The sequence below is a fragment of the Lampris incognitus genome, chromosome 3 (assembly GCF_029633865.1).
Source record: "Lampris incognitus isolate fLamInc1 chromosome 3, fLamInc1.hap2, whole genome shotgun sequence".
NCBI lineage: Eukaryota > Metazoa > Chordata > Actinopteri > Lampriformes > Lampridae > Lampris > Lampris incognitus.
The window spans coordinates 79310689-79335164 of record NC_079213.1 but is presented as its reverse complement, the minus strand read 5'-3'; the positions used below and the strand labels follow the sequence as shown (position 1 = coordinate 79335164).

General features: G+C 43.2%; 1 protein-coding gene across 1 annotated transcript; it reads right to left on the bottom strand.

Annotated features, from left to right (window-relative positions):
- Positions 1-166: 166 nt before the first annotated feature.
- On the bottom strand, positions 167-20175 carry cpeb2 (cytoplasmic polyadenylation element binding protein 2). Its single transcript, XM_056275755.1, has 11 exons — positions 18804-20175; positions 16256-16525; positions 7080-7170; positions 4979-5029; positions 4052-4075; positions 3129-3302; positions 2700-2789; positions 1933-2051; positions 1701-1815; positions 1197-1378; positions 167-541 (listed from the first exon to the last, which is right to left on the bottom strand). Exons 1-11 carry the CDS (start codon positions 19917-19919, stop codon positions 314-316), a joined length of 2460 nt encoding a protein of 819 aa, XP_056131730.1. The 5' UTR covers positions 19920-20175; the 3' UTR covers positions 167-313.
- Positions 20176-24476: the final 4301 nt, after the last annotated feature.

Here is a 24476-nt window from a genome sequence, read left to right as displayed (position 1 = left end):
CTACAAAAATCAATCTCTTTTTAAATCTCCTCTTAGAAAACATGAAAGTACCACAAAAGAGTTGTAGAGTTGTCCGAGCCTGAGATGTGAGGGGGGTTTTGGTGAAAAACTGAGGCTTGTGGTGTTTGGCTGCTACAAAAGATATATAGATATATGTATGTATGTATATATATATATATATATACTGTATAGTGTTATGTACTCGATTATACTGATAGCTTAGGGTGAGAGGCAGAGCGATGCTCCTTTTCTTGTTAGCCAGTGTTTTATTTGCTTTCCCTCTGACTGTGTCACCGTGGATGTGGTCGCCTCTCTAGTTCCAGCGGAAGTGGATCTGGCGCGGGCGGTCAGCCCCCTCCTTGACAAGCGGCTTGTGGAACTCCCGCCCGGCGCGGGAGTGGATGTTGGCCCAGCAGAATTCACAGTAGTACTGCAGGCAAGTGACATTGGCGCAGAAAAAGGGGGCAAACTTCCCTCCGCAGCGTGCGCCCTGGCACTCATCACAGAGCTGGTCATCCAAAACATAGGGCTTAACCTCCACCTGCGTACCAATACACAATAAGGGAGATGTGGAAACGTGCACACGAGAATGCGAACCGAATGCTTTCGAGAGCAAAGGCCCCTTGTTGTGAGAGGCCACCTGGGTGTGTGCCTTTTTTTTCTGATGGTGAAAGAGTAACTGGAAACAAGGGACAGAGCGCACACACATGGACCGAGTTGATTCTATTTTGCGCTGCAAAAAAAAAGACTGATCAAACTTGAAAGAATGCATGCATCAAAGAAATGCTGAAAATATAGAGAATGGAGTGAGCTGTTCGAGGATGATGCTGAAAAACAAAAGCGTCTGGTCCTGTAGGAATAGAGACCGGGAAGGATGCTAATTCAGTCGGCACTAATATGCTTGCCATAGCAACTAGCTACTGACTAACAATATGCGATGATGCTAAAGGCACACACACACACACACACACACGCACGCACACACACACACACACACACACACACACACACACACACACACACACACACACACACACACACACACACACACACTGTGAGTGGCACATCCTAATGAGGACCGCACATGCTGTATTAAAACACACTGGGAGAATCTGTCAAACAGAGCACTATTGTTAACGGGGTGGGGATAAGTGGATGGAGTGTGTGTCTGTGTGCACAAAGCTTTGTTTCTATACCCGCTTATCAATGTCTCCATGCTGCAGCTGGACAAATCTAGCACTGATGGCGGCGATGTAACTCTGTTGATTAGAGAAGGCCACTCGCCCCGCTCCTTTGGGGTACTTGAGCTCTGGGTCGGTATCAATTCCTGCGTAGCAGACCCCGCCGTAGAGACGATCCATAATCATGGCCAGCTCAACTGGCAAGAGAGTAAGAGGACACCAAGAGGGGGGAAGGAAAGGAGATACAAGAGAATTGAATCCAGGAGAAAAGACAATAAAAAAGAAGAGTGGCAGTGGCAGGGGAGGAGGTGAGATGGGGGAGGAGGTAAGACTGGGGTGGAGGAGGGGTTGTCAGACTAATTGCTGTGGATGGGAAGTTGCCAGATCTCAGATGTTGATGAAACATACAGCTGACGTTCTTTTTCAATTTGTACATGTCAAGGCTAGAAATCAAAACCAACCGACTGAATAGAGAAGACAGATGAAATAGTTTAAGAATAACAATGTGGTTGTATTTACTTGCTCTCAGGGGGCGAGGCACGCCGCCGACAAAGATGGTTTTGCGAGGATCAAGTGGCTGAGAGCCATCCATCACAAAATCACTATCACTCAGGTTCCAAGGGCGAATCTGAACCTGGAGTCAAACAAATTTTTTATATTTAATCACCTCCCCATTATTCCAGAAAAGTCCAATAAAAATATTTCTTCTTTAGAGAGAGCGCCCCCTCCAGGGAGCAGGTGTGAAACTCACTGGCTTGTCCTTGATGGTTGGGCTGGAGACACACAGATAGAGCTTCCCATCCTCCTCCATGCAGGCTTCAATTAGAGCCTGCACTGAGCTCTCCTCCTGAAACAGCAGGAAAGCGTAGCCTAGGAGACAGACAGACAGACAGACAGACAGACACACACACACACACACACACACACACACACACACAGACACACATAGACTCAGGGAGACAGGATCAAGAAATAGGTACACTAACACACTTAGCCAAAACAGAGTCCATGTTTTAACCTAGATTTACAAGGATTGTTTCAAATGAGTTCTCATGTAAATCTAAGCATGCTGTATATTTTATTCACATATATTCTGTCATGTCCACCTACCTCATGAATATAAAGTAACCTGTTAACATATTTATTAAAGCATCTTTGCACTCTGCACGATTGTACTCTGTCTTCCTGTTATAAAATGATTTTCTTTATAATACACTTTTAGTAAACATTTATATCTGTACATAGTAGTTAAAATGTCTTTATGCATGCTCAATAATCTGAACTGATTCAACTTTCTGTGACAGCAGTTTAAAGTTTATGTTTACCTTGTTGTATTTGTTTTAGCTGTATGTCTATTCTGAGTAAGTACATGGAGAGCAATGGAGGAACCGCAGTCTGATTCTCATATTTTGTCCTCTTAGGTTAAAACCATCCAAAAAACAGTGTTAAGAAATTTATGCATACTAGCATGACACTGTAATATTTGATAATATGGAGGTTGGCTGTTTTGGCCAGTACCTTTAGGAGGGAAGTAAGACTTGCTCTCTGCTTTGTGGGGCCAGTCCACCACCAGGTGACCAAAGCGACGGAAACTTGAAGTGATCTCATCTTAATGACAGAGATTTAGGGAGATCGAGTCAGCAGACACTAAGTAATGGTACAAAGGGAGTATGGGTAGCATAAAGTCAACATAAAAAAAAGAGTATGTTGTAGATCAGTCACTGTGTTATTGCTGATGTTTATTGAGCCACTGCAGACACCGTACAGAGGAACACTCAGTTATACAGGTTGCCGGGTGGGGGCCCGCGTGGTGATAGTGCTGGATGCCAGCTACCTGTATGTTGTTTTATTGCATCCTCGTCGTGTTGGTTAATAAACCAGGTTATGAGTACTAATCCTACGTCATTCATGAGAACACGAAACAGTGTTATGGCCCATCTCTCTCACCTTCATCTATGTCTGGGGGCAAGCCGCCCACGAATACTTTGCGTGAAAAGCGCTCAATTCGCTCCCCGTTTTGGTGTGGGTAACAGTTGGGGGATCCCAGGACTCCTGGAACACCCTGGTTTCCGTGGCCATCATCAAGGAGGTTGTCGTCAATGGGGAAGAGGGAGGAGCGCCCTGAAGAAGAGAGGGAAACAGGTGTCAAGCATTCACAATAGCACATACATGATCGTATATCTACATCCAGCCACCTTACATCCCTTTCCTGTATGGGTATGAGATATGAAACTGGACAATCATAGAGCTACTGTGCCCATGCAGCGACAAAGGACATGTAAACATTATCTCAAAGGAGCAATTCTCTGCAGAGTCATGGGCCCATTTTCATTGCAGTATTATGTTGAGTAGTTGTGAGACAAAGCCCAAGCGTAAAGTGATGAAGGATTACATTCAATCTAGTATTTATAGGTTCGACTCTGGGAAACATAATCATGTACACTCTACTGAATGGTGTGTGTAGCAGACAACGCAGGTGTGGCAGGGGAAACTGTGTGAGGAGCCAAGCTGTTAACCAAATAGCAGAGCCAAGGGACAATTGTCACAGTGGGTCAGGTTAACGTCCGAATAAACCTGAAAACCCTTGCGTCATGCAAGTCTAGATACTAAATGAAATCATGAAAAAAGTAGAATACAAATGTGTACTGTGCACACACACACACACATGCACGTACACGCACACACACATTATGTATATAAATGCAAAAATGTAGATGTTTTTATAATTATATTGCTGCATTAGACTGAAACTAGATAATTTGTTTGAGTGCAGACCTAAGGGCTGTGTTGGTTAGCGGCTCAGGCGTTTAAGCATGCCACAGAAGAGTAAGCAACAAGGGCACACACATGCCATAGAAAGCTGAGTTTACCTCTACGTCTCCCATAGCTCCTGGCTGCATGTAAACAAAACACAGGGAGGTTTCAGCTTCACACACATCTCTCAGAAATATGAGACAAAACATGTTAAACTTGTCGTGATTTCCCCTGGTCTCTCCAATTACCCTTTAGCCAATCGTTTACCAACCAACTCAGATGTCACAGTAGAGTACTGACCTAAAAACGATTTAATTTCTAATAATTACTTCATTGTTTTATGCGGCAAACCACATGAACCCCAAATATCTGACTGATGGGATTTTTTTGTCTCCAGCAAGACACGTGTCTGCATGTTGAATCCAGAGCAGCTCTGAGCGGCTACAGTGATTTGATATGGGCCCTGGGCTGTCTGAATGGCAGGACTGCAATGGCCTCCATCTTAGAGAGGGATGAGATATACGTGTGCACTGCATGCATTGCAAACCAGCCCTTCATGTGACTTCTAACAAAAGACATTCTAACTTATCATGTCTGCAAAATAAAAAAAAACATTTGAAATACTTAAAAAAAAAGAATTGCATCTCACAGGTGTGGTAATAATGGGCTTATTCACAGTGATTTTGACATTTCTAGAAATTTTCAAGTGTTTATGGACAACTATGGACTATATATATTGATGGCACAGCCGATAAACAAACAAAACAAATCACTAGACAACCAAACAAGCAAGAAACGATAAATGACCTTGACAGAGTCTGTGGAGGAACAGCACAGATTTGCCCATTACAATAAAACAGCATGTTTCTTATGTATTTCCGATATAACTCAAAGAGAATCTAAAGTATGTACACATACATACACTGCTGCATCATGGAGGCAACACCATTAAACCCGGTGAGCCAGTGTAACGGGCAGTAACAATTAAAAGCATTACTAATGGAACAGAGACACAGACGGAGATGATGATAAGAGATAATTACCATTGAGCATGAGCAGGCCGTCGGCCCCGGGGTGAGGGCATCCCACACGGCCTGACATGAGAAACGCATACACATAAACACACACACACACACACACACACACACACACACAAATAGGGATGAGAGACGGAGCAGATGGGGAGGACAGGGCGAGGCCCTTGCGTGTATGCAGGCACTCTCACACGTGTGCTCTCACTCTCTCTCTGAGACACACACACACACACACACACACACACACACACACACACACACACACACACACACACACACACACACACACACAAAGAGCCATGGCCCCTCCTGTATATATGCTGCAGCAGGCCCGCCACATGACCACACTGAGCACCACAGTCAGCAAAAGGGGGAACAAAACCTCTCTTTATCCTCAAAGACAGCTTGAATTGGCATGATGAGGAAAACAGAAACAACTTAACAGTAAGTGAATAGGTGTCTTCAGTCTTTAGAGAGTTTGTGGTTTGGATGAGACTGTAATCCTCGAATCTCTGATCATCTAATCTCTGAGCATCCAAACTGAAAAAGCAGATAGCAAATGGTTTTGAATGTCCACTTACTTTTCCTTAACATGGACAGATTCTCTGCCAAAAACATTTCAGGTTGACAAAAAAGAAAAAAGAAAAAAAAGAAAACCCGGATGAAAACAATTTTTTTTTTTTGCAGTGCCAAAATGGCCAAGGCATTGTTTGGTGCAGCTTAACCACATATGTTTGTGAAGCCCTGTTACCTCAAAGCCGCTAGACTGCATACACCATTAGGCTCGCTGTGGCAATGCTATAAATGGCAGAGCCCACCCTCCCAAGCCCTTCTTTCCTCTCCCTTCCTCTCCTCTCCTGGCTGTCAGACACAGTGTGTGAAAGTGTGATCACATCTAAAATTAGTCTAGATCCTTCTCTCTCTGCTGTGCACACTGGCCCATGTCCTCTCCATCTGCTCCCTGCAGGAAAAACAAGAAACTCAACCTGGATAGGCAAATGGGTCAACACTAGATCTAGCACAGCCACCTTGCTGAATTTACAGATAGTGAAGGACTGTGCAAGACTGGACAGAACCTAATCTCTGTACAACAAGTCAGCAACGATTATGCTCAATGTGTCGCTTTGCACTGGCATATATATATATATATATATATATATATATATATATATATATATATATATATATATATATATATATATCACAAACCACTGAGCCTTGTATATGTGGTGTGGATTAAGCACTCACTCACACAAGTGAATGGGTTTCTCTGAGGTGTTTCAGTTTATTTAAGTTATTTCTAGGTCATGTTCCAAAGTAAAAGTGTTAATACATCCACATTTATTTCAAATGCAGCCAGGCTGCCAGCTCGTAGCATAGTTACAGAGGGCCTTTGGTGGCGTCTCCTCTGAGGGAGGATGGTGGGAGCAGTGAAGTTATTTGACACTGCTCCTCTGATATCCAGCAGCTGAGCTTTGGAGGCCTGGGCCAGTCATGTCAGTGTCACCCTACACTCTGCACTTGGTCTTCTCTTGCCCACAAGCAAAGATTCAATAAAAAAAAAAAGTAAAAAAAAAACAAAAAGGATCTAGTAATATTCTTGAACCTTTCATTTGAAAAATCCCAGCACATATAGGGTAAGTATGTGTTTGAACGATGAAGTCGTGCGAGGTGTACTAAAAGTTCGTTAAACTCTTAACGATACAGTGGTATCTTTGTGGGGAAAACACAGGCGGGTCCTGGACTGACGTTGCTGTATGGGAGCTAGGTGTCTGACTTGTCGTCTCACTCTTAACCGCGCCATACCGCGTGCCGCCCAGGTTAAGCAGCAGCAGGATCAGAGCTGGAAGGTCGTGTAAACCCACAGCCGGTGGCAGATGTAATACGCTCACAGCATGCACAAAGTAAGCCGCTCAGTGGAAAAACAACGACATAGCTCTGGGAGCGATGGGCTAGCCACTGCCCTGAAGGGTTGAACATGCAGTATTGGTGGCCTTCGTCACCATACCCATTTAACGACCCCCTCCAACCCCCAACACCAAAAAAACCCAAAATGCTCTCACCTTCCTTGAACCCCCAAAAGTAGACAGCGTGCAGGGAAGAATCTCACCTTTCATTGGATCTTGCTCCGCTCGCATGATGTCGATCAGAGAGCTCTCCAGGGAGTGCATGTTCAGGCTGTCATACATTCTAGAGCGGTCCTGAGAAAGAGGGGAGATATATGAGGTTTAAGCCATGAAATGAAAAAACTCACACTGCCAAAACAAACGCACGTCCTTTTGAGTGTTATAGCAATACCGAGTGTCACATTTTTAGCACGCTTTTGTGAATTAGTGAATAGTAATAAAGCTTTTGGTGTGTGTGTGTGTGTGTGTGTGTGTGTGTGTGTGTGTGTGTGTGTGTGTGCGCGCGCGTGTGTGGCTTAATATTTAAGAGAGTGAGCAGCACATGTTCGGATTAACATTCTTTCCGTATTTATTCACTTTAGGGGTATGAAGGTATGTTTGCGAGTAGCCTGTATAACGGATTCCCCAGAATCTCTGGACTATTTCCCAGAGACAGAAGGAATGGAAACAAAAATCCAAGAGTGGCCTTTAGTGCCAGAGCTGGGAACAGAGGGTCTGAGCTCATCACTGGGCCGATAACACAGCCCACCTAGAGATGAACCACCGAGATGTTCTGGTGAAAAACATACTTCATAACAGTCTAACCTCCGTACCATTTATAGAGACAATAAGAGAAAGTAAGAGAAAGGTGGCTGTTGACACTATGTCCTATAGGACTTGAACCTAGTTTTTTGGCACTTTCGTTGTTGCCTCATGACTAGATCCTTGCTTGTGTTGTATTAGCTCTCAGATGTACGTCGCTTTGGATAAAAGCATCTGCTAAATGAAATTGTAAATTGTAAAATGAAAGCGGGAATAAGTGCAACAGCATGATTTTGTCCACAACTCTGATTTATGTGTTTACTTTTTATGGACAGGTTCACAGCCAAGGGTTCTAGTCTACCCACCGACATCAGTTATAATTATCATAGGTAACACTCCATATACAATATTTGATTTTTACAGTGTTCTTTGCTTCTTCTGTAGCAAGATCCTAGAATAACCCTCAAGAGCGAGCCACAAATTCAATAATGTTTCCCATTCAAGTCGAGCTCTCCAGTCCAGTGTTGTGTCAGTTTGACATTTCTGATGACCGGCCCAAGTATTCAGGATGATTCGGAGCCAGTGGAGGCTTGCCCAGGGAAAAAGCCCGATAAGACGACATCAGATTATCGCAATCCAACTAAGGTGAGTCACCAGTCGGTTCATCAAAGAGCATTCTGGGTATATTAGTGGAAGGAACCCCTGTAAGTAGAAACTAGGCTAAAGATATGAGTGAAGGAAACCTGGCATCATGCAGCATCCTAAAAATACCATCTGTTCATGGGTGGGAGATTGTTGCATACTGTTGTCAGTTATATTTAACCCTGCAAAACGAATTTACAAAAGGCTCTATAAACTTTCAAAACAACACGGGTTATGTCGTACTTGACATTCTCCTGCCATGCTCTGTTTATCTCTTTTTTGAAAACATGACACGGCAGAGTGGTGTCACTGGCTGCCAAACATTAAGCAGAAAGGAAGGAAGGACAAGAATTGGAATCCAAAGAATTCTGGGTCAGATACCGTTTATGGAAATGAAAAATCCATAAAGTCAGGCCTGTTTCCTGGAAAAGGAAAAATAGTGCTGTTTGGCATCGGTGCCACAAAGTATTACAGCCTGTGGCATGACTACAAAAATTTAGCTATGCCAGTGTTTGAATTCAGAGATGGATTTACACATGCTAATATTTAGGCCATTGAAACTTATTTCAATATCATTTTGTGATTTGAATAAATTATTATGCCATATTGAGATAAGTCAATTCATATCCTAATGCAAAGTAAAAACTGGTTTGCATTTGCTGAAGTCCTCTAGGGCTAACTGAAATTAATGCACCATTTCCTGTCTTCTCCTCTTCAGAACCGGTTAGCCAACACAACTAATGTAGTTCAACTTCCAAGACTTTTCACACACATTTTGCTCATGTTCTTTGCTCATATTCACACATATTTTGCTCATTTTGTTGCATCAGCATCGTGCCTCAACATCAGAATTAATGCAATGTCAAAGACTAAGTGCTTATACTGAGTTTTTTTAAAACAAAGATACATAAAAGTCAAATAATCACAGAAACACAGTAGTACAATACTACTGTTATCCATTTCACATTTACTGCAAGCAAGCAATGCATGTGATATATCAACTGAAACCCATGAAAACAGAGTTGTACTGGCTGTACTATGAGGAAATTTACATTCTTTATTTTCCTTTTCCCCCTCTTATTTAAGCCAATAAGGTACTGCAACAACTTTTCTGACGATTTCTCTTATTATTATAGTTTTACGCAGCAGCCTTTAATTTCCCATCTAAGGCACTAGCCTCTTCTTTATCAATTATTAATCCAGTTCATACATATATTTCTCTTCATTGAAACAGACAAAGCTCAGAATGGAAGTGGTTTTGGCCTGTGGGGTCAAGGGTCAACGGGCCGGTCTTGGGTTCATGTTTGTTTCTGTGTATGTGTGTGTGTGTGTGTTTGTTATATGTTTTGTCTGTTTGTCCTGTCTGCATGTCTAGCTGTGACTGATTATGTATTTGGTATCTTTGTGCCTTACAACTTATTTCTTTGGATCTGCTTTGCTTTGCTATGTTTGGTATGTGATAGCATCTCTTTAAACTTTATGTGTCATGGTGTTAAAGGACTGAAAATAATTCATCTGAATATCAGAAGCCTTCTACCAAAAATGGATTTATTTCGAGTATAGGCTGAACAGTACAAATCTAATGTTATTATGTTATCAGAGACTTGTCTCACTAACAGAATATCTAACAATGAAATTAAACTTACAAACTATGTCTCGTACAGAGTCGACCGAGGCACTAGGGGTGGTGTGTGGCCTCATACGTGTCCTCTAATCTGGTTTCTGAGTTAATTATCCTTGATGTTAAGTCTTTACATTTTGAGTGTATTTTTGTAGAGGTAACTCTGCATGAGAATAAGTACATAACAACTGGAAACCTGCTGAATCCTTTAACTATATGATTTCTACTATAAACGCTATTATTTGCATAAATTAAATTATATTAGGTGACTTCAATAAGAATTGGATTGATAGATCCTCTAGTAATGAAAAAACATTTTATTTTTGGAAATTTGAACCTAGCTCAGGTAATTAGTGAGCCCACTCGCGTGACACCTACATGTCAATCTGTGCTTGACTGGATACTGGTTTCATAGCCAAATAGATTTATAAAAGCAGGGGTTATATCTGACAGCCTTAGTGATCATGAAACTGTGTACTGTATTTGGAAAATTAAACTACCCAAATTGCCACCCAAATTAATTAGAACCAGGCAATATAAGAAAACGAATATAGATTGATTTATTAATTACTTAATTTCAATTAATCGGGACAGGTACCAACTAATACAAAATGTTAATGATGCTTGGGACTTTTTATATTCTGAATTCACTGAAGTTATAGAAGAACATGCTCCCTTGAAAACTACCAAAGACAAGTGAAGGCATCTTCCATGGATAACCTCTGATCTTATAACTATTTTCAGACAGAGAGCGAATATACGGGCCACATTTCAAAAGTCTAAGGATCCTACTGACTGGGAAAAGTACAGACAGCTGAGAAATATGAGCAAAACTAAGCCAAATCCAATTATTATAAAGAATCTCTTGGTCATGACTTTAAAAATCCTAAACAATTTTGGAATAAAACCAAAACTATAATTAAGGTATCTGATAAACATTTCCTAATCAGATACTAAGAGTTAACAATGTTATGTTGCATGATCCACTTTTCGTCACTCAAGCATTTCATCAGCATTTCTCCTCGGTCTGTTCTGCCATAATGCCTGATCCTTCTATTGGTGGTGATTTTAATGATGTACTGTCTATCGACAGCTTCTTCTCTTTCAGGAGAATAACACCTGTCGAGGTCCAGGATGCCATTAATATTCTAAAAGTGAGTAGTGGTCCTAGGTAAGATGGTATTGAAACCACATTTCTCAGATTATCGTCCCACACTCTCATGTACCTCTGTGATCTTTTTAACATGTCTTATCTACTTGTGTAATACCTACCATACGGATTGGAAATGTTCATGTATTGCTCCCTTGCACAAAGGGGGCAATGTACTTGAACTCAATAACTATCATTTGTTCTACTGTAAAAGTATTTGAAAAACTAATCAATAATCAATTGTCATATTATCTCAGTAAGTACAATATCTTATTACCTTTTCAATCTGGCTTTCGATCAAATCATTCCACGAATTTATACTAATTTGTTAAAACTTACAAATGATTTTTTTCTCTGCGTCTAATAATGGTAAATTTACAGGTGCAATTTTCATTGATTTGACCAAGGCTTTTGATCTGGTCGAACACTACCTTCTTTTAGATAAACGTTTCTCTGTTGGTCTGTCATGTAATGCTTTACTTTGGTTCCTATTCCTATCTTCATAACAGAAAACAATGTGTTGTCATACAACAAAGTAAATCTAATACATTAGTACAACTATGAGGCATAACTCAAGGCGCAACTCTTGGTCCACTTCTTTTTTCCATTTTTATTAATGACCTCCCCTCGATTTGTTCTTAATGTTGTGTTCAGCTTTATGCAGATGATATGATAATATACACATCTAAAACTTATTTATTACAGATCGAATCAGCTTTGCAGTCTGGTTTTAATACCCTGCAACACTGGCTTGCAGCTAATAAATGACTACTCAATAAAACTACATCTCACACTATGATTTTGGTACTCGCAAAAGCATTAAATCCAAATCTAAAGTTTATTCATGTGTTATTGCCTGTCTTGATGGTTAGCCACTGCACAGAGCTCAACACACCAAATACCCCAAATACCTGGGCCTATGGCTTGACTCTGAACTTTCAGTTAAATGCCATATTAATTATATTGTGAAGAAAATTAACCTTGGTATTGGTGTTCTTTACCGATCCAGAAACTGCTTTTCATTTACATTAGACAGAAGCTTGTGTTACAACTCATCTTACAAATATTGGATTATGCTGATGTTGTATATCAGGCTGCATCCAAAACTAATCTTCTTCCTCTTAACATATTGATATAGTTTATAACAGACTATGTAGATTTGTTCTTGGCTGTCCTTTCATTATTCATCATTGTACAATGTATAATGTATGAAACTTAATTTGGCCCTTTCCCATCATAAGAACACAGCAACATTGACTGCAGTTTATTTTTAATGTACATTATGCATTTCAATTAACCCCACTATTTAAAAGTTTATGGCACCTTTCTCCTCTAATTATCAATTGAGATACTTTATATAGCTCTTTTTCTGTTCCTGCAGTCCCTAAGTCAATAGCTAAGAAAGCCTTTATGTTTAAAGCATCCTCTGATTGGAATAATCTACCTGTAAATATTTGATTCATATCAGCTTTCCACTTGTTCAAAACTGCCATGTCTTCTTATTATAGGATCAGTAGTACGTATCCAGAATAACCCCTCTATAATTATGTTTTACAACTTTATTACTTACTACTACCACTGAATTTAATACTTTTTTATAACTTATGAATGAATAAGCCATTCTCATGCTCTGCTTTGAGAATGATCTCCTGATTTTGTATGTCTGATTTGATATTTATTGTTTTTTGTTTGTTTGTTTATTTTTTTGTCACATTTGTTATTGTTTAATTATCTTGTTATTTTTGCTAAATGTTTTGTCTAATTGCATTTATACTGTATTATTGTTGTTGTGGCCCCCTTTGAAAATTAGATGGTACATCTCAAGGGGTTATTCCCAATAAAGAATTTCTAAAGAAAGATGAAACAAATTTGATTTAATACAATTCTCTCTAATTCAATCTAATTCTTTGGAATGCCTAACCTGTAACTTTGATTTACTGCAAATTTAAAGTGTAGCCAATTAATTTAGCTGTGTGAGCTGGTAAAAATGTTATCCGTTACACTGTTTAACAAAAAACCCAATGAACCACTGACAGAAACTAAATGGTTGTAGGCTAAAGGCGAGTCATGGCAGGCTGGGGATTGAGAATGTGTGGCAAGAATCTCCTTCCAACAGCAGTACTCTTTTAGAAATAGACAAAATCCAAAATTGCCTCTATTATTTCATTAGTGAAGACCTAAGTATAGCTTGAAAACTTTGACATCATGGAAATTAAATCTCAGGTGCAGAAACAAAGCAGATCTCCACTTTCACTCTCTAAAATGAATCATCAGTAAAACACAATCAAATGCAAGAACCCATCCATACCTTTACAATATGGAGCTGAGTGAACCACGACAAGTGGATGCTATGAGGTGCTATGGCAAGAAAATCATGTGTCCATTTTTTTATACTTGATCTTACTTAAGATTAAAGATTACTTTTGGGCAATCTTTGCCTTTATGTGACAAGTAAATAGAAAGCAGCAGGAAAGAGAGGGAACAACGTGCAACATAAATCCTCAGCAAGATGCAAATGCTAGGAGGCCTGAACCAAAATAGGCCATCTTAAAGGGGAATTTCACCAATGGTTTTGTGCATATGCAATCAGTACTGATGAGTAATGTAACCATCTGAAACAATAAAATCGTCACTGTGTACTATACTGATGGAGAAACCGGCACTCTCATGCTCACCGAGTCGTTGCCTTCACGTACCAGAATGCATTGCACATAAGCCTCTGTATCGTTGTCCACAAAATCCTTCCCGCTAGTGTTGTGGGACGTCATTTCCACCATCAGAAACTTAGCTTAGCCGAGAGAACAAGGATGTGTTTTTTGAACAGCATGTTTAGAGTAGGTTGGAGTATTAGAAACCCTGCTAGGCTGTAGTTTTTTTCCGGCCGCCAACTGGTGTCATGATATATCATTTGGCGGCCGGGAAAAAAACTCGGTTTCACTGCCACTCCAGAGATGCAGAAATGACTGGGAACAACTGCAGGTGTTTTTCATGTGCTATTCCTGTCACAGATAGACAGAGAAAAGGCTGAAAATCGGTGAAATTTCCCTTTAACTGGATAAACAACCAGGATGCCTCGATCGCAATTAAACATGATAACCATCACCAATAGACATTACTATAGGCTGGATAACCACAGCCATGATTCCGGCAACAACAGGGTGAATAATAAAATGAGATGAGATCACTCGCCAATGTATGTATGTGTCCAGAGGTCTACCAGCCTGTAAAAGATCTCTTTCACCTTTGTGACACTATTGACTAAGGCCAGGTTTGCACCGCACACTGAACGGCCATGGAGCGAGCATAGTCAGCTCCCATTCAGCACCCATGTTAATGGATTGGTGTATTTACAAGTTTAACTTTGCTGTCCAGTCTATTTTCTCGGTGTGCCATGTGTTGTGTGTGGCTTTTACAAAGACATGCAGAGATACTCCATGCCCGCTTTGTACCATGGCCGTTCCGCATGTTGCATGTAAAGCCTGATTTATATATCTGAGTGTTTGTGATCTTATCATTGTTTTGCATTGACACACGAATAAGCGTTTGCCTTCATTCTTGCCCATAGTGCTCGTACGTGCCCTTGAGGACAATGTTGTGCTTCCAAAACCAACTTACACAGGAGTAGTCAAGGAAATCTGAAAAAAGGAAACAGGGAGGAATAGGAAAAAAACTAAAAAAACAAAAACAAAACAGAGGATCTACTTTTTTCCATTACGTATCATTTTGTCGTTCCTTTTGTGTTGTATTGTCACTCTGTACATTGTGTCTGCTCCTTTGTTTCCACTGCAGTACTGCTTTCTGCCACGTCGACGCATATCGTTCCCTGCTCTATTGATCAGCATTGGTATGATGTGTATGCCCGCAGACACAGTCAATGCACTGTTGAGATTTTGGAGGTGTGCACGTCTGTGTGTCCCTTCAAGCATGTGTGAGCCACGACTACCCAGAAACTCCTTCTCTGTATCTAAAGCACAGACGGCAGCAGAGTTTCATCATTTCAAACTACTCTCACCTGATTGAAATGATAATCATCCCAGCCATCTTTGAATTAACGTTTATTCTAGCACTGATTTAGCAAAGCCTTGCTCCGAGTCTCTCTTCCCCCTCTGACGGCATTTCTGATGTTTTTTCCCCTTCCTGTTTAGTATTCACTGTTGTACCGATCAGCCAGGAGACGACTGTTTCAAAGCTTTAATCTCTCTCTCTCTCTCTCTCTCTCTCTCTCTCTCTCTCTCTCTCTCTCTCTCTCTCTCTCTCTCTCTCTCTCTCTCTCTCTCTCTCTCTCTCTCTCTCTCTCTCTCTCTCTCTCTCTCTCTCTCTCTCTCTCTCTCTCTCTCTCCCTCTCTCTACTGGCTCATTAATATACTTTTATGTATGATGCATTTCCTCTTTCACTTGATCCAATATCCAATTCAGGAAATGATTCAGTAATCCCCAGCTCTCAGTTCTTTTACAACATTGAAATAATTGATATTCATGATGCAAACAATAACACAGTTGCACAATGTTAACAGTTGCACACTGTTAAACCCCAGTCACATACCAATCTGTAACCCCCCCCACCCCCCCACGACTAGGGTTGTGCAAAAAAATTGATACGTTTACGTTATGGCATCTATATTGCGGTTGAGTTCAGTGTGTTCTGTGACACAAGAATATTTAATATGCAAACTTTATTCTCATTCGATATGGCATCTACATTTTAGTTAAGTGTGTTCAGTGACACAATAAGAATACTTAATATGCACACTTTATTTTCATATGATGTTATAGCATCTACATTTCTGTTCAGTGTGTTCAGTGACACAGTGTGCACCGTGCAATGCAATACCATTCTAATCAATTGGAATGGAAATTATGAATGATCAATTTGTCCACTGCGTTATCAAAATATAATGTGATGTAAATATTAAGACTACCCACATGGTGCACAGCAAGTTGTATTTTCAGCTAAATTTGTGAATTTTCAGTGAATTATGTATTGTAATGTATTACAATATGTATCGTATTGCATTGTATCGTGATACAATCATATTGTGACCCGTGCATCATGATATACACATCGTATCGTGAGGTCCTTGCCAATACCCAGCCCTACTCACCACACACACACACACACACACACACACACACACACATTCAAACCCAAACCCATAAACACCTCATCACATGCAAGGATACATAAAACCCAAAACAAAACTCCAACGGCGACCCAAAACACATACCTGCAGAGGCAGCAGGGTGTTGCTGTTACTGTCTGTGCGGAACATGTTCTCCTCAAGCCAGGACTTGGGGCCTAGTGATCCAGCTGAGCGTGGGAACTTAGGAGGAGCGATGACGTTACTGGAGAAGGGCTTCTTCATTGGTGAGACATGGCTGACTGAGCCGGGCATGCCCATGCCTCCCCCTCTGCGGTGGTCCCGGCCCCAGGACATCCCCCCTGAGCCCCAGCCGCTCCCCTGGTGACTGCCCCAGGGAGACGGCTTCACCATGGGCTGTACACAGAGGAGAAGGCAGAGTCTAAGCATGAGAGAAGTATAACCCCCCCCCCTCCCAAACTTTTTTTGTATCTGTTGTACATATGGGTTTCTTTTTCATCCCATTCTGTCTTTCCTCTCCACCAGCCACAGCCTAGTCGGATCTGCTCCTGTAACAGGGTGGGTGGGTGGGTAAGAGGATTTAGGGCTTTAAGACTAATACTAAGTATCCTGCATACTGCAACACCACCAGTGCACATTACACACACTCACTCTCTCTGCCTAGACCTCACATCCACTCTCAAGCATATCACATATTCAGTTTTATCCTACTTAATCTGACATACTTTCACAAGGAAATCATTTACATCAATCATCGATTATTTTCTTGCCCACTAATAAAATTAAAAAAAAAACTCCACAAAGACAAAACTTTTCTCAATAATTTTGAACAGGAACGAAGAATCTTTTGCTGCATCTGTATATCCGATGTTGAATGATCAGGTCGTCATTAATAAGAGACTTAATGGGAAATTTTAATTTCTCTCTATAATGTTCACATCAATGCTGTGGTGAAAGGCCAGATGCACAGCTACACCACACATGTGCATATTAAAACTCTCGTACTCCTAAACACACACACACACACACACACACACACACACATACACACAGAGCCATGCAGATATAAGTCACATGAAAATCTTGAAACAGAGGACTCGTAAGTCCTAGCCTCCCTGCTGGCAAAGTTCCTGCACGGGTAGCCAGTGGCTCCCTTATACCAACCCCCACCTCCACCCCACCCCATCCCACTCTCCTCCACCTTCTCGTCACTACGATACTTGATGTCTTCATGATAAACCGCCCTCCTTAGGACACCAAACCCTGCGAGCCTTTGTGTTCATAGTGAGTGGACCACAAGACATAGATACTTCGGTGCCATGTGACAGCCTCCCAGTGCCAGCCTCAAGCAGAGAACAACAGTCAGATTCAGCGATGCTCCCATGTTCCCCTCTCCTCACCCCTCCCTTCCTCTGCCCCAAGAGCAGTGACTTCAGCCTTTACAGAGGACATGACAAATGCATTATAAAAAGCTTTTTAGCGTTCATGGACCAAGGGGTTTAAAATGAACACACATGTGTGCAGACTGACACACACACACACACACACACACGCATGCATGCATACACGCACGCACGCACACACACGCATACACGCACACACATATACACGCGCACGCGCACGCACGCATGCATACGCGCACACACATATACACGCGCACGCACGCGCGCGCGCGCACACACACACACACACACACACACACACACACACACACACAAACTCTTGAGGCTATGCTTTATCCTGCGATATCACAAGATGCTGCTCTGAAACCCAAAGACAGGAGCTGGTTGTGGCCTGCACGTAAAATATGATCTTTGATAACACCACTGTTGCTCGTTTCAAGTAGGTTATAATGAATAGTGGAACTACGGCGGGGCATTGAATCAATCGATTTGGTGCCATTATTTATATTGTCACTATATTACTAGTGTTACAAATAGCATTAGTAACGAATAGTGCCTCCTTGCATCTTAGTTTTCACTTACAGCAACATTTGCACTATCTCATGAGCATTCAATTCCACATGACGTCGTTTGACTTGAATTTAATCTCTGAATCCTTAGCTCTAGTCTTTCTGCATTGGTATATTGAACAGGTAATACATACAACGCAACAGAATATGTACATATTATGTATATTATGTATTCATTGCCCTGTGATGGACTGGCGGCTTGTTCAGGGTGTCTCCCCGCCTGCCGCCCGATGACTGCTGGGATAGGCTCCAGCATCCCCGCCACCCTCAGTAAGGATAAGTGGTTTGGATAACGAATGAATGAATGAATAATACATATATGGAGAACGAGAGAGCAAATATCTGTAACACTGAATGTCATGCGGGGATGCTGGAGCCGATCCCAGCAGTTATTGGGCAGCAGGCAGGGAGGCACCCTGACAGCAGGATAAGCGGTTTGGATAATGGATGGATGGATGGATGTCATGCGTATGTATGTACATATGTTTAGCAGTGTGTAGTTCTATCTGTGTACTTACGTGAGTGTATGGGTGTAAATAAGTAAATCTATATAGATATAAACCTATTCATTTTAATGTTCAGGCTGTGGCAACCAATTTCCTCAAGAACAATAGAAAAAAAAATCCATTGATCCCACAGTAGTTTACTTTTTCCTCTGGAATTACCCAAATGTGACGGGGCTTACCTCGTCTTGCAACTCACCTGATGGTGGTTGTAGTTGTTCCGCTGCTGCAGAAAAGCCCCGTGCTGCGGATGCATCTGGGGGCTGATGGGGGACCTGCGACTCTGCGGCTGCTGAGGGACGTTTATCTGGGGCGAAAAGGGGCCGCTGAAGCCCTGCACGTTGATACCGGCAGACACCGGCGAAAAGCTCTGGAAGAAGGCCGGGTTGATGGACGAGGGGATACCCGGGTAGAAACTGTTGTCAGATTCACTACTGGGTATCTGGTTAATGGCGTTTGCGTGGATAGGGTTGATCGAATTGGGTACGGGAGGTGGCGAGGAGCTGGTCTGGACGGACCAAGGAGTCCCGAATCCAGGAAGGGGAGGGGAAGACGAACCCCCGCTTGCACTCTGCATCTCTTGGGCTTGGAGGTTGGGGAAAGCGGCGCCGAGACCCCCGGACAACATACTGCCGGTGCTGCTGCCATTGCCGTTGTTAATGTGGTGGGCGATGGGGGAGTCCATTTGGATCTTGTTCAGGTTTACGGAAGCGGGCGATGGCGACGCCACATCGGCTTCAGTCTCTTCCAGCGGAGATCCGCCGACACCGACACCGCGCTCCGCCGAGGGGAAGTGCTGTCTCTGCGGCAGGTGGCTGAATTTTCCCTGGGGCGGGGGCGACTCGGTGGAGCTCAGCTCGGTGTGCTGACTTATCAACTGCTGATGTATTTTCCGGTTGCGCTGAAGGTCACAGATGGACTGCGTCGGACAAAAATGGTCCGAGTCAAAATCAGGGAAATCTCGATTCTGGTTCCGATGGCTGTGGTCCGACGGGAACGAGCCCAGCTGGGTGTTGCGGTAGTCGGTTTGGTTCAATTTTTTGTCAGCTCTGCCGATCGTCTCGGCGTTGTAGTCCTTGTCCTCGGTTGACGGGGGTAACTGCGCGGTTGTCACCCCCACAGGCTCATCCTGCATGATTTGCGGATGCGCAGCAGCTGACGAGAGGAGAGGGGACGCGGCGGCGTTGGCGAAGGGCGAGTCGGGGCGCAACTGGCCGGAGGAAACCGGAGGAGGTAAACCTCGGCTCCCGAAAGCGCCTCCGTCAACAAGGGTGCCAAAATGCGTTGCAAGCAAGCCACAACCGAATTCACCCATTCACCGACGCAAAGACAAGCGTTTCAAATCGCTGTCACGCAGCGTTTTTTCGATTTTCAGGCTTTTTTTGTTAATTTTTTTTCTAACAGTATAGGACAAGCGGCGTAGGCTTGGAGAATAGGCGGCATTGGGAGGAGGGGTTTGGCCTGTCCAAATAACTGCCGGCTCGTTCTGTGAATGCACGACTCTTTCTTCGTCTTAGTCCCTGGTTATTACTGATCAGAGACCGAGCTATTTCGGCCTTTTCGTAGCCTTAGCCTGAGCGGTCCATTCCTGTCCGACCGTGCGACCCCCTCCTCTCGTTGCCGGCCGCGGTGCTGCGGCAAAGGATTAAAGATCCGCGAGTGGGATCGACGTCACGGGCGCATCATGCCTCGGTCCGCCCTTGGCGAATGCCGAGCGCTTTAAACCCGAGCCGCAAAGAAGCCCGCATTGTTTACGTCACTTTTTTTCATTATTCATAAAGTGCGGTAGGCCTACATCCACACCATAGCCCGAAAAGGCTAAACGAATATTTGGGAAGTCCGCCTTTGGGACATTTATTGTCGTTTTTACAAAGAGAGGACGCGCATCCACAGTCCCGTTCACATCCAATTCATCCTTTATAGGCGAGGCGTTTCAACATTCTGTGCAGATGTGCTCTGCGCAGCGACTATGGCTAATATGTGGCCTTAGGTGATTAAACTGGACGGGCCCGTTCAGGAGCCGTTTCAAAGCCTTGCAGCGGACTGTCAAGTGTAAGTCACCATCCCCATGGAAGGCCGTTTGAGCGAATCTGGCCATTTAGGGCTCCCGGTGGACACGTCAAACGTGTGTTCACTACTGGGTCATAGCTGAAAACGGAGGCTACACAGGGCGGCATTTGGCTCTACGTGTGTGTACTCGCTCTACAACCATCGTGCTTGCGTCGTCTGCAGCGTCACGTTACGCACGGACGTCATAGGAGCTAAATATAGCACTGTCAGTGCATGTCAAAGGAGATGGGTCCTTAATGCTTGTGCAGCACCGTGTGTTCTCCTTCACAGATGGCCTCAACCAGCTTCACGTCTACTGGACAAATTATATTCACATTTACTGCGTGCGCACGCGTGTGTACCTGTGTCTGTGTTTTGGTGTGTGACATTTGAGGTTTTGGTTGGTATGATAATCAAGGTCCCTCTTCTCGCAGCCGATGATAGTAGATGTTCTTTATGCACTTGAATCAAGTGACAACTGGGAATTTTGGGAAAATGCAAAGTGGAGGAATAAGACTCAAGTTTCACTTCTCTGATAATGACACAGCAATAATTATAAATAGATGACTATTTGATGACTACCAGGGAAAGAAATTCAGGCCTGAACACAATGACCCATTTATTTAAGCTTTTGACTGACCACATAGGATGATTATAGTGTAAAGACCACACAACAGCGAGATGGTTTAAGTGAAATCCTTTGTTGCAGTCTGTGTGTTAAGGAGAGAGAGGTTTCTAATGAGGAGGACAGATACCAGGGTAGCACAGCGATGTGCATGATCAACCTACCATCTGGTCCCTGCTTAACGACGATGACTTATCTCTACGCATGCATATGTACGCAGCTTTCCACCCTGTGTTATCACCTATGCAATGCATTGTTTGATAACAAGCACCAGATTACAAAAACAATGGCAATTTCATGACCGCACCCACACAACTAACAGTATATTTAGACTGAAGACAATACAGTTTGCTGTAATGACCACTGGGCACATGCCAAGTCACAGACAGATGGAGTGATCCTCTGTTGGCTTTTGGATTGCATGAGCTATCATTAATCCACGCTGTCATACATTACTGCGTCCACTGCCCGGTTACGTGTCACGGTATTTGGCTATGAACAAATTATATCGTTATTAAATTACCCAAAACTTTTACATAATGAGAAACACTTCAGTGACAGGGTCTTGATCCAATCGCTGATGTCTGGATTTTCATTGAGTCATTCTCCTCTCTTTGTCCTCAGTGCACCTTTAGCTGTTTTGGGAAGTAAGTGGACACCCCCCCCCCCCGCACCCACTCATCATAAGGTCCCAGATGGGACAGTTCCACCAGTGAGGGGGCAGGTGTGGTGGCCATGGCTGGTGCTGAGAAATCATTGGCTGTGATTAGCCCGTCTGAAGCAAAGTGCTGGAGGGAGTTAAATTGGGGCAGGCTGCCAGCTGCTAGTCTCTGATGATGAGGGGCTGGGGGAAGGGTCTATGGAGGCTGGGCCTCGGACTGTGTGGAGATAGGTTGGCCGGGGATGGTCATTCTCTGGTTCCCAAGCTGGCTCATGTAGAATCTCACATGTAAATCCAAATATCAACCCAAGCATAGTTCAACATTCAGTTACTGATGAAAGCTATTTTTGCATGTCTCTATTGAAGCACACATGGGGGAAATATACATGGAAATATTCACACATCAACAAAGTCATATTAACATACGCATGCACGTGTTCCTACCACACACACACATACACACACATACACACACACACAAAACACTAAGTCTAATGATTTTGACATTAGTGTCAGAAATGAGTGGTTACACCCATAATATTATCTGGGTTACATGGTTATGCTGCTACTGTTGTCAATTAGCAAGCACCTGGCCCACTGATCCTAACCCGTATCAGATTTCATGGTGTTTGCAGAGCTAGCTCCATTTAGACCTCTTTCTGAGTGGATGCCTGACCCACTGCAGCTGCTGTTGTCATAGCAACAGGTAATCTGCATTTCCTTTTGTCTGTTTGATTACTCTGTTTGACTCAGGGATCTGTCACACACCCTCGGTGTTTGAGGCATTGGACGGAGGACATCGACCAGCCCATCAGGTTAGACAGACCTGTCCATCGAGTGGAACGACTCGGTTCTGGCACCGAAGGGGTGTGCTCCATCTGCAATGCTCCCATCAATGCACCCATCACACAGGAAGTAGGTCTTTTGTGTGTTCCTCATCACCAAGGTCTTATTTCATTGATGTCCCTGCGCTGAAAGGTTAGCAGTAAAACTATAGGCCCTGTGTCCTTGGCTCAGTAGGTCCGTTAGCTATAGAGGGAGGTCCTGATGGAGAATTAAATCATTTGATTTCGATCATCTTTTGATTTGTCACTTTCTTCTTTTGTATTCAAACCTTTCGACTATCCAAGCCCATGGCGAAACATCACATGGTGTTTTACCTGGTGTTGTAATCTGTCTTGGCTTGTTAAATGCCCTGAGTGTTATTGGGCAGTTATGGGTGGGTTTTTGTCCTGATCTGCACCCAGTATGGCCTCCAGGATGGAGATTTCTTTGTTCCAGTAAATTGGCCCTTTGTTGTGCCTCTCTGGGCACTGAATAGCTCTTTGTGTTTCTGACTGATAGAGCCTCTGCAAACAGTAACATCACTCACTCACACACGCTCACAGAAAGACAAGCACACAGACATAGGCGTCAGTAACGAAGTTATAAACACACTGTATCACCAAAACAAACTGACAAACATACAGTCCTACAGAGGATGTCATGATGAGCTTACCTCCAAACCTCCAAATTGGCCCAAACTCTCACAGCAGTCCCATCAACCACACTTACCTAAGTGCAGAGCGGCAGACATTTATTTGAACCCAATCAAAAGGGCCCTCATCTCTATGATTGGTATTATTCTGAGACTGAATGAGCACTAGGATGGTATCAGAGTGGAACCCATTTGCATTTTATGGCCCGCTGCAGAAGGCTTGTGGGACTGATTGGACTGCTGGCTTCTCCGAGGCTGGAGGACTCTGACCGAGCGGGCACATCTGTCACGCCTTACACAGATTAGAGAACTGGAAGGGCGAGTTCCTCCTTCATTAAACTTGGTTGTAAATTACCTTTTAGCGGCACAGAGGGACGAAAAGCCCAGTTTCCACACCTCTCATTCCCTCCTCTGACATCTTTCATCATCTTTGATCAACATCATCTGATTCTCTTTGTTTTGTGACACTCTCCTTGATAAGAGCGGTTTGTACCACTAATCTCATCCTGACATTCCAGTGAGTACTATGTCTCTCACTCCCATTATCTCTGCCAGGCAGTAAACTGGAGGGGATAATGCGTTTGGTCATGTGTGTGTGTGTGTGTGTGTGTGTGTGTGTGTGTGTGTGTGTGTGTGTGTGTGTGTGTGTGCCTGCAGCTAATCTTGCAAACTACAGGACCTATAAACCCTAATAATTTTTGTGCACAGTTATGACTGTATGATCAAGAGCCTCTTGAGAGGTTGTGGCAATTAAAAAACCTTCAAAAAACGTTTTGTTCTCGCTACCACCGCTCCCTCTCTTCATTCACTCTCTAGCTCACTCCTCTCTGATGCTGCCTAATCTGAGTCAGCTGCAGATGCGAGTCATGCATGCACGAGCATGAACGGTTTACCCACCTTTAGTATATTATGAAAATAAAGACAGGGTTAGGGTCAGACCAAAATGGTCACATAGCAAGCCTTTTCTTTTTGGAAAGTGCAAATTCATATTGGGCGGCACAGTGGTGCAGTAGTTAGCACAGTCGCCTCACAGCAAGAAGGTCCTGGATTCAAGCCCCGG

Excerpts from the sequence above, each read along its gene's own strand:
- cpeb2 (XM_056275755.1), bottom strand. The coding sequence starts at position 19,919 with ATGGGTGAATTCGGTTGTGGCTTGCTTGCAACGCATTTTGGCACCCTT. Across the intron at positions 5,030-7,079 it reads GGAGCAAGATCCAATGAAAG|GCCGTGTGGGATGCCCTCAC; the intron begins GTGAGATTCTTC and ends TTCTCATGTCAG. Across the intron at positions 542-1,196 it reads ATGGAGACATTGATAAGCGG|GTGGAGGTTAAGCCCTATGT; the intron begins GTATAGAAACAA and ends ATTGGTACGCAG.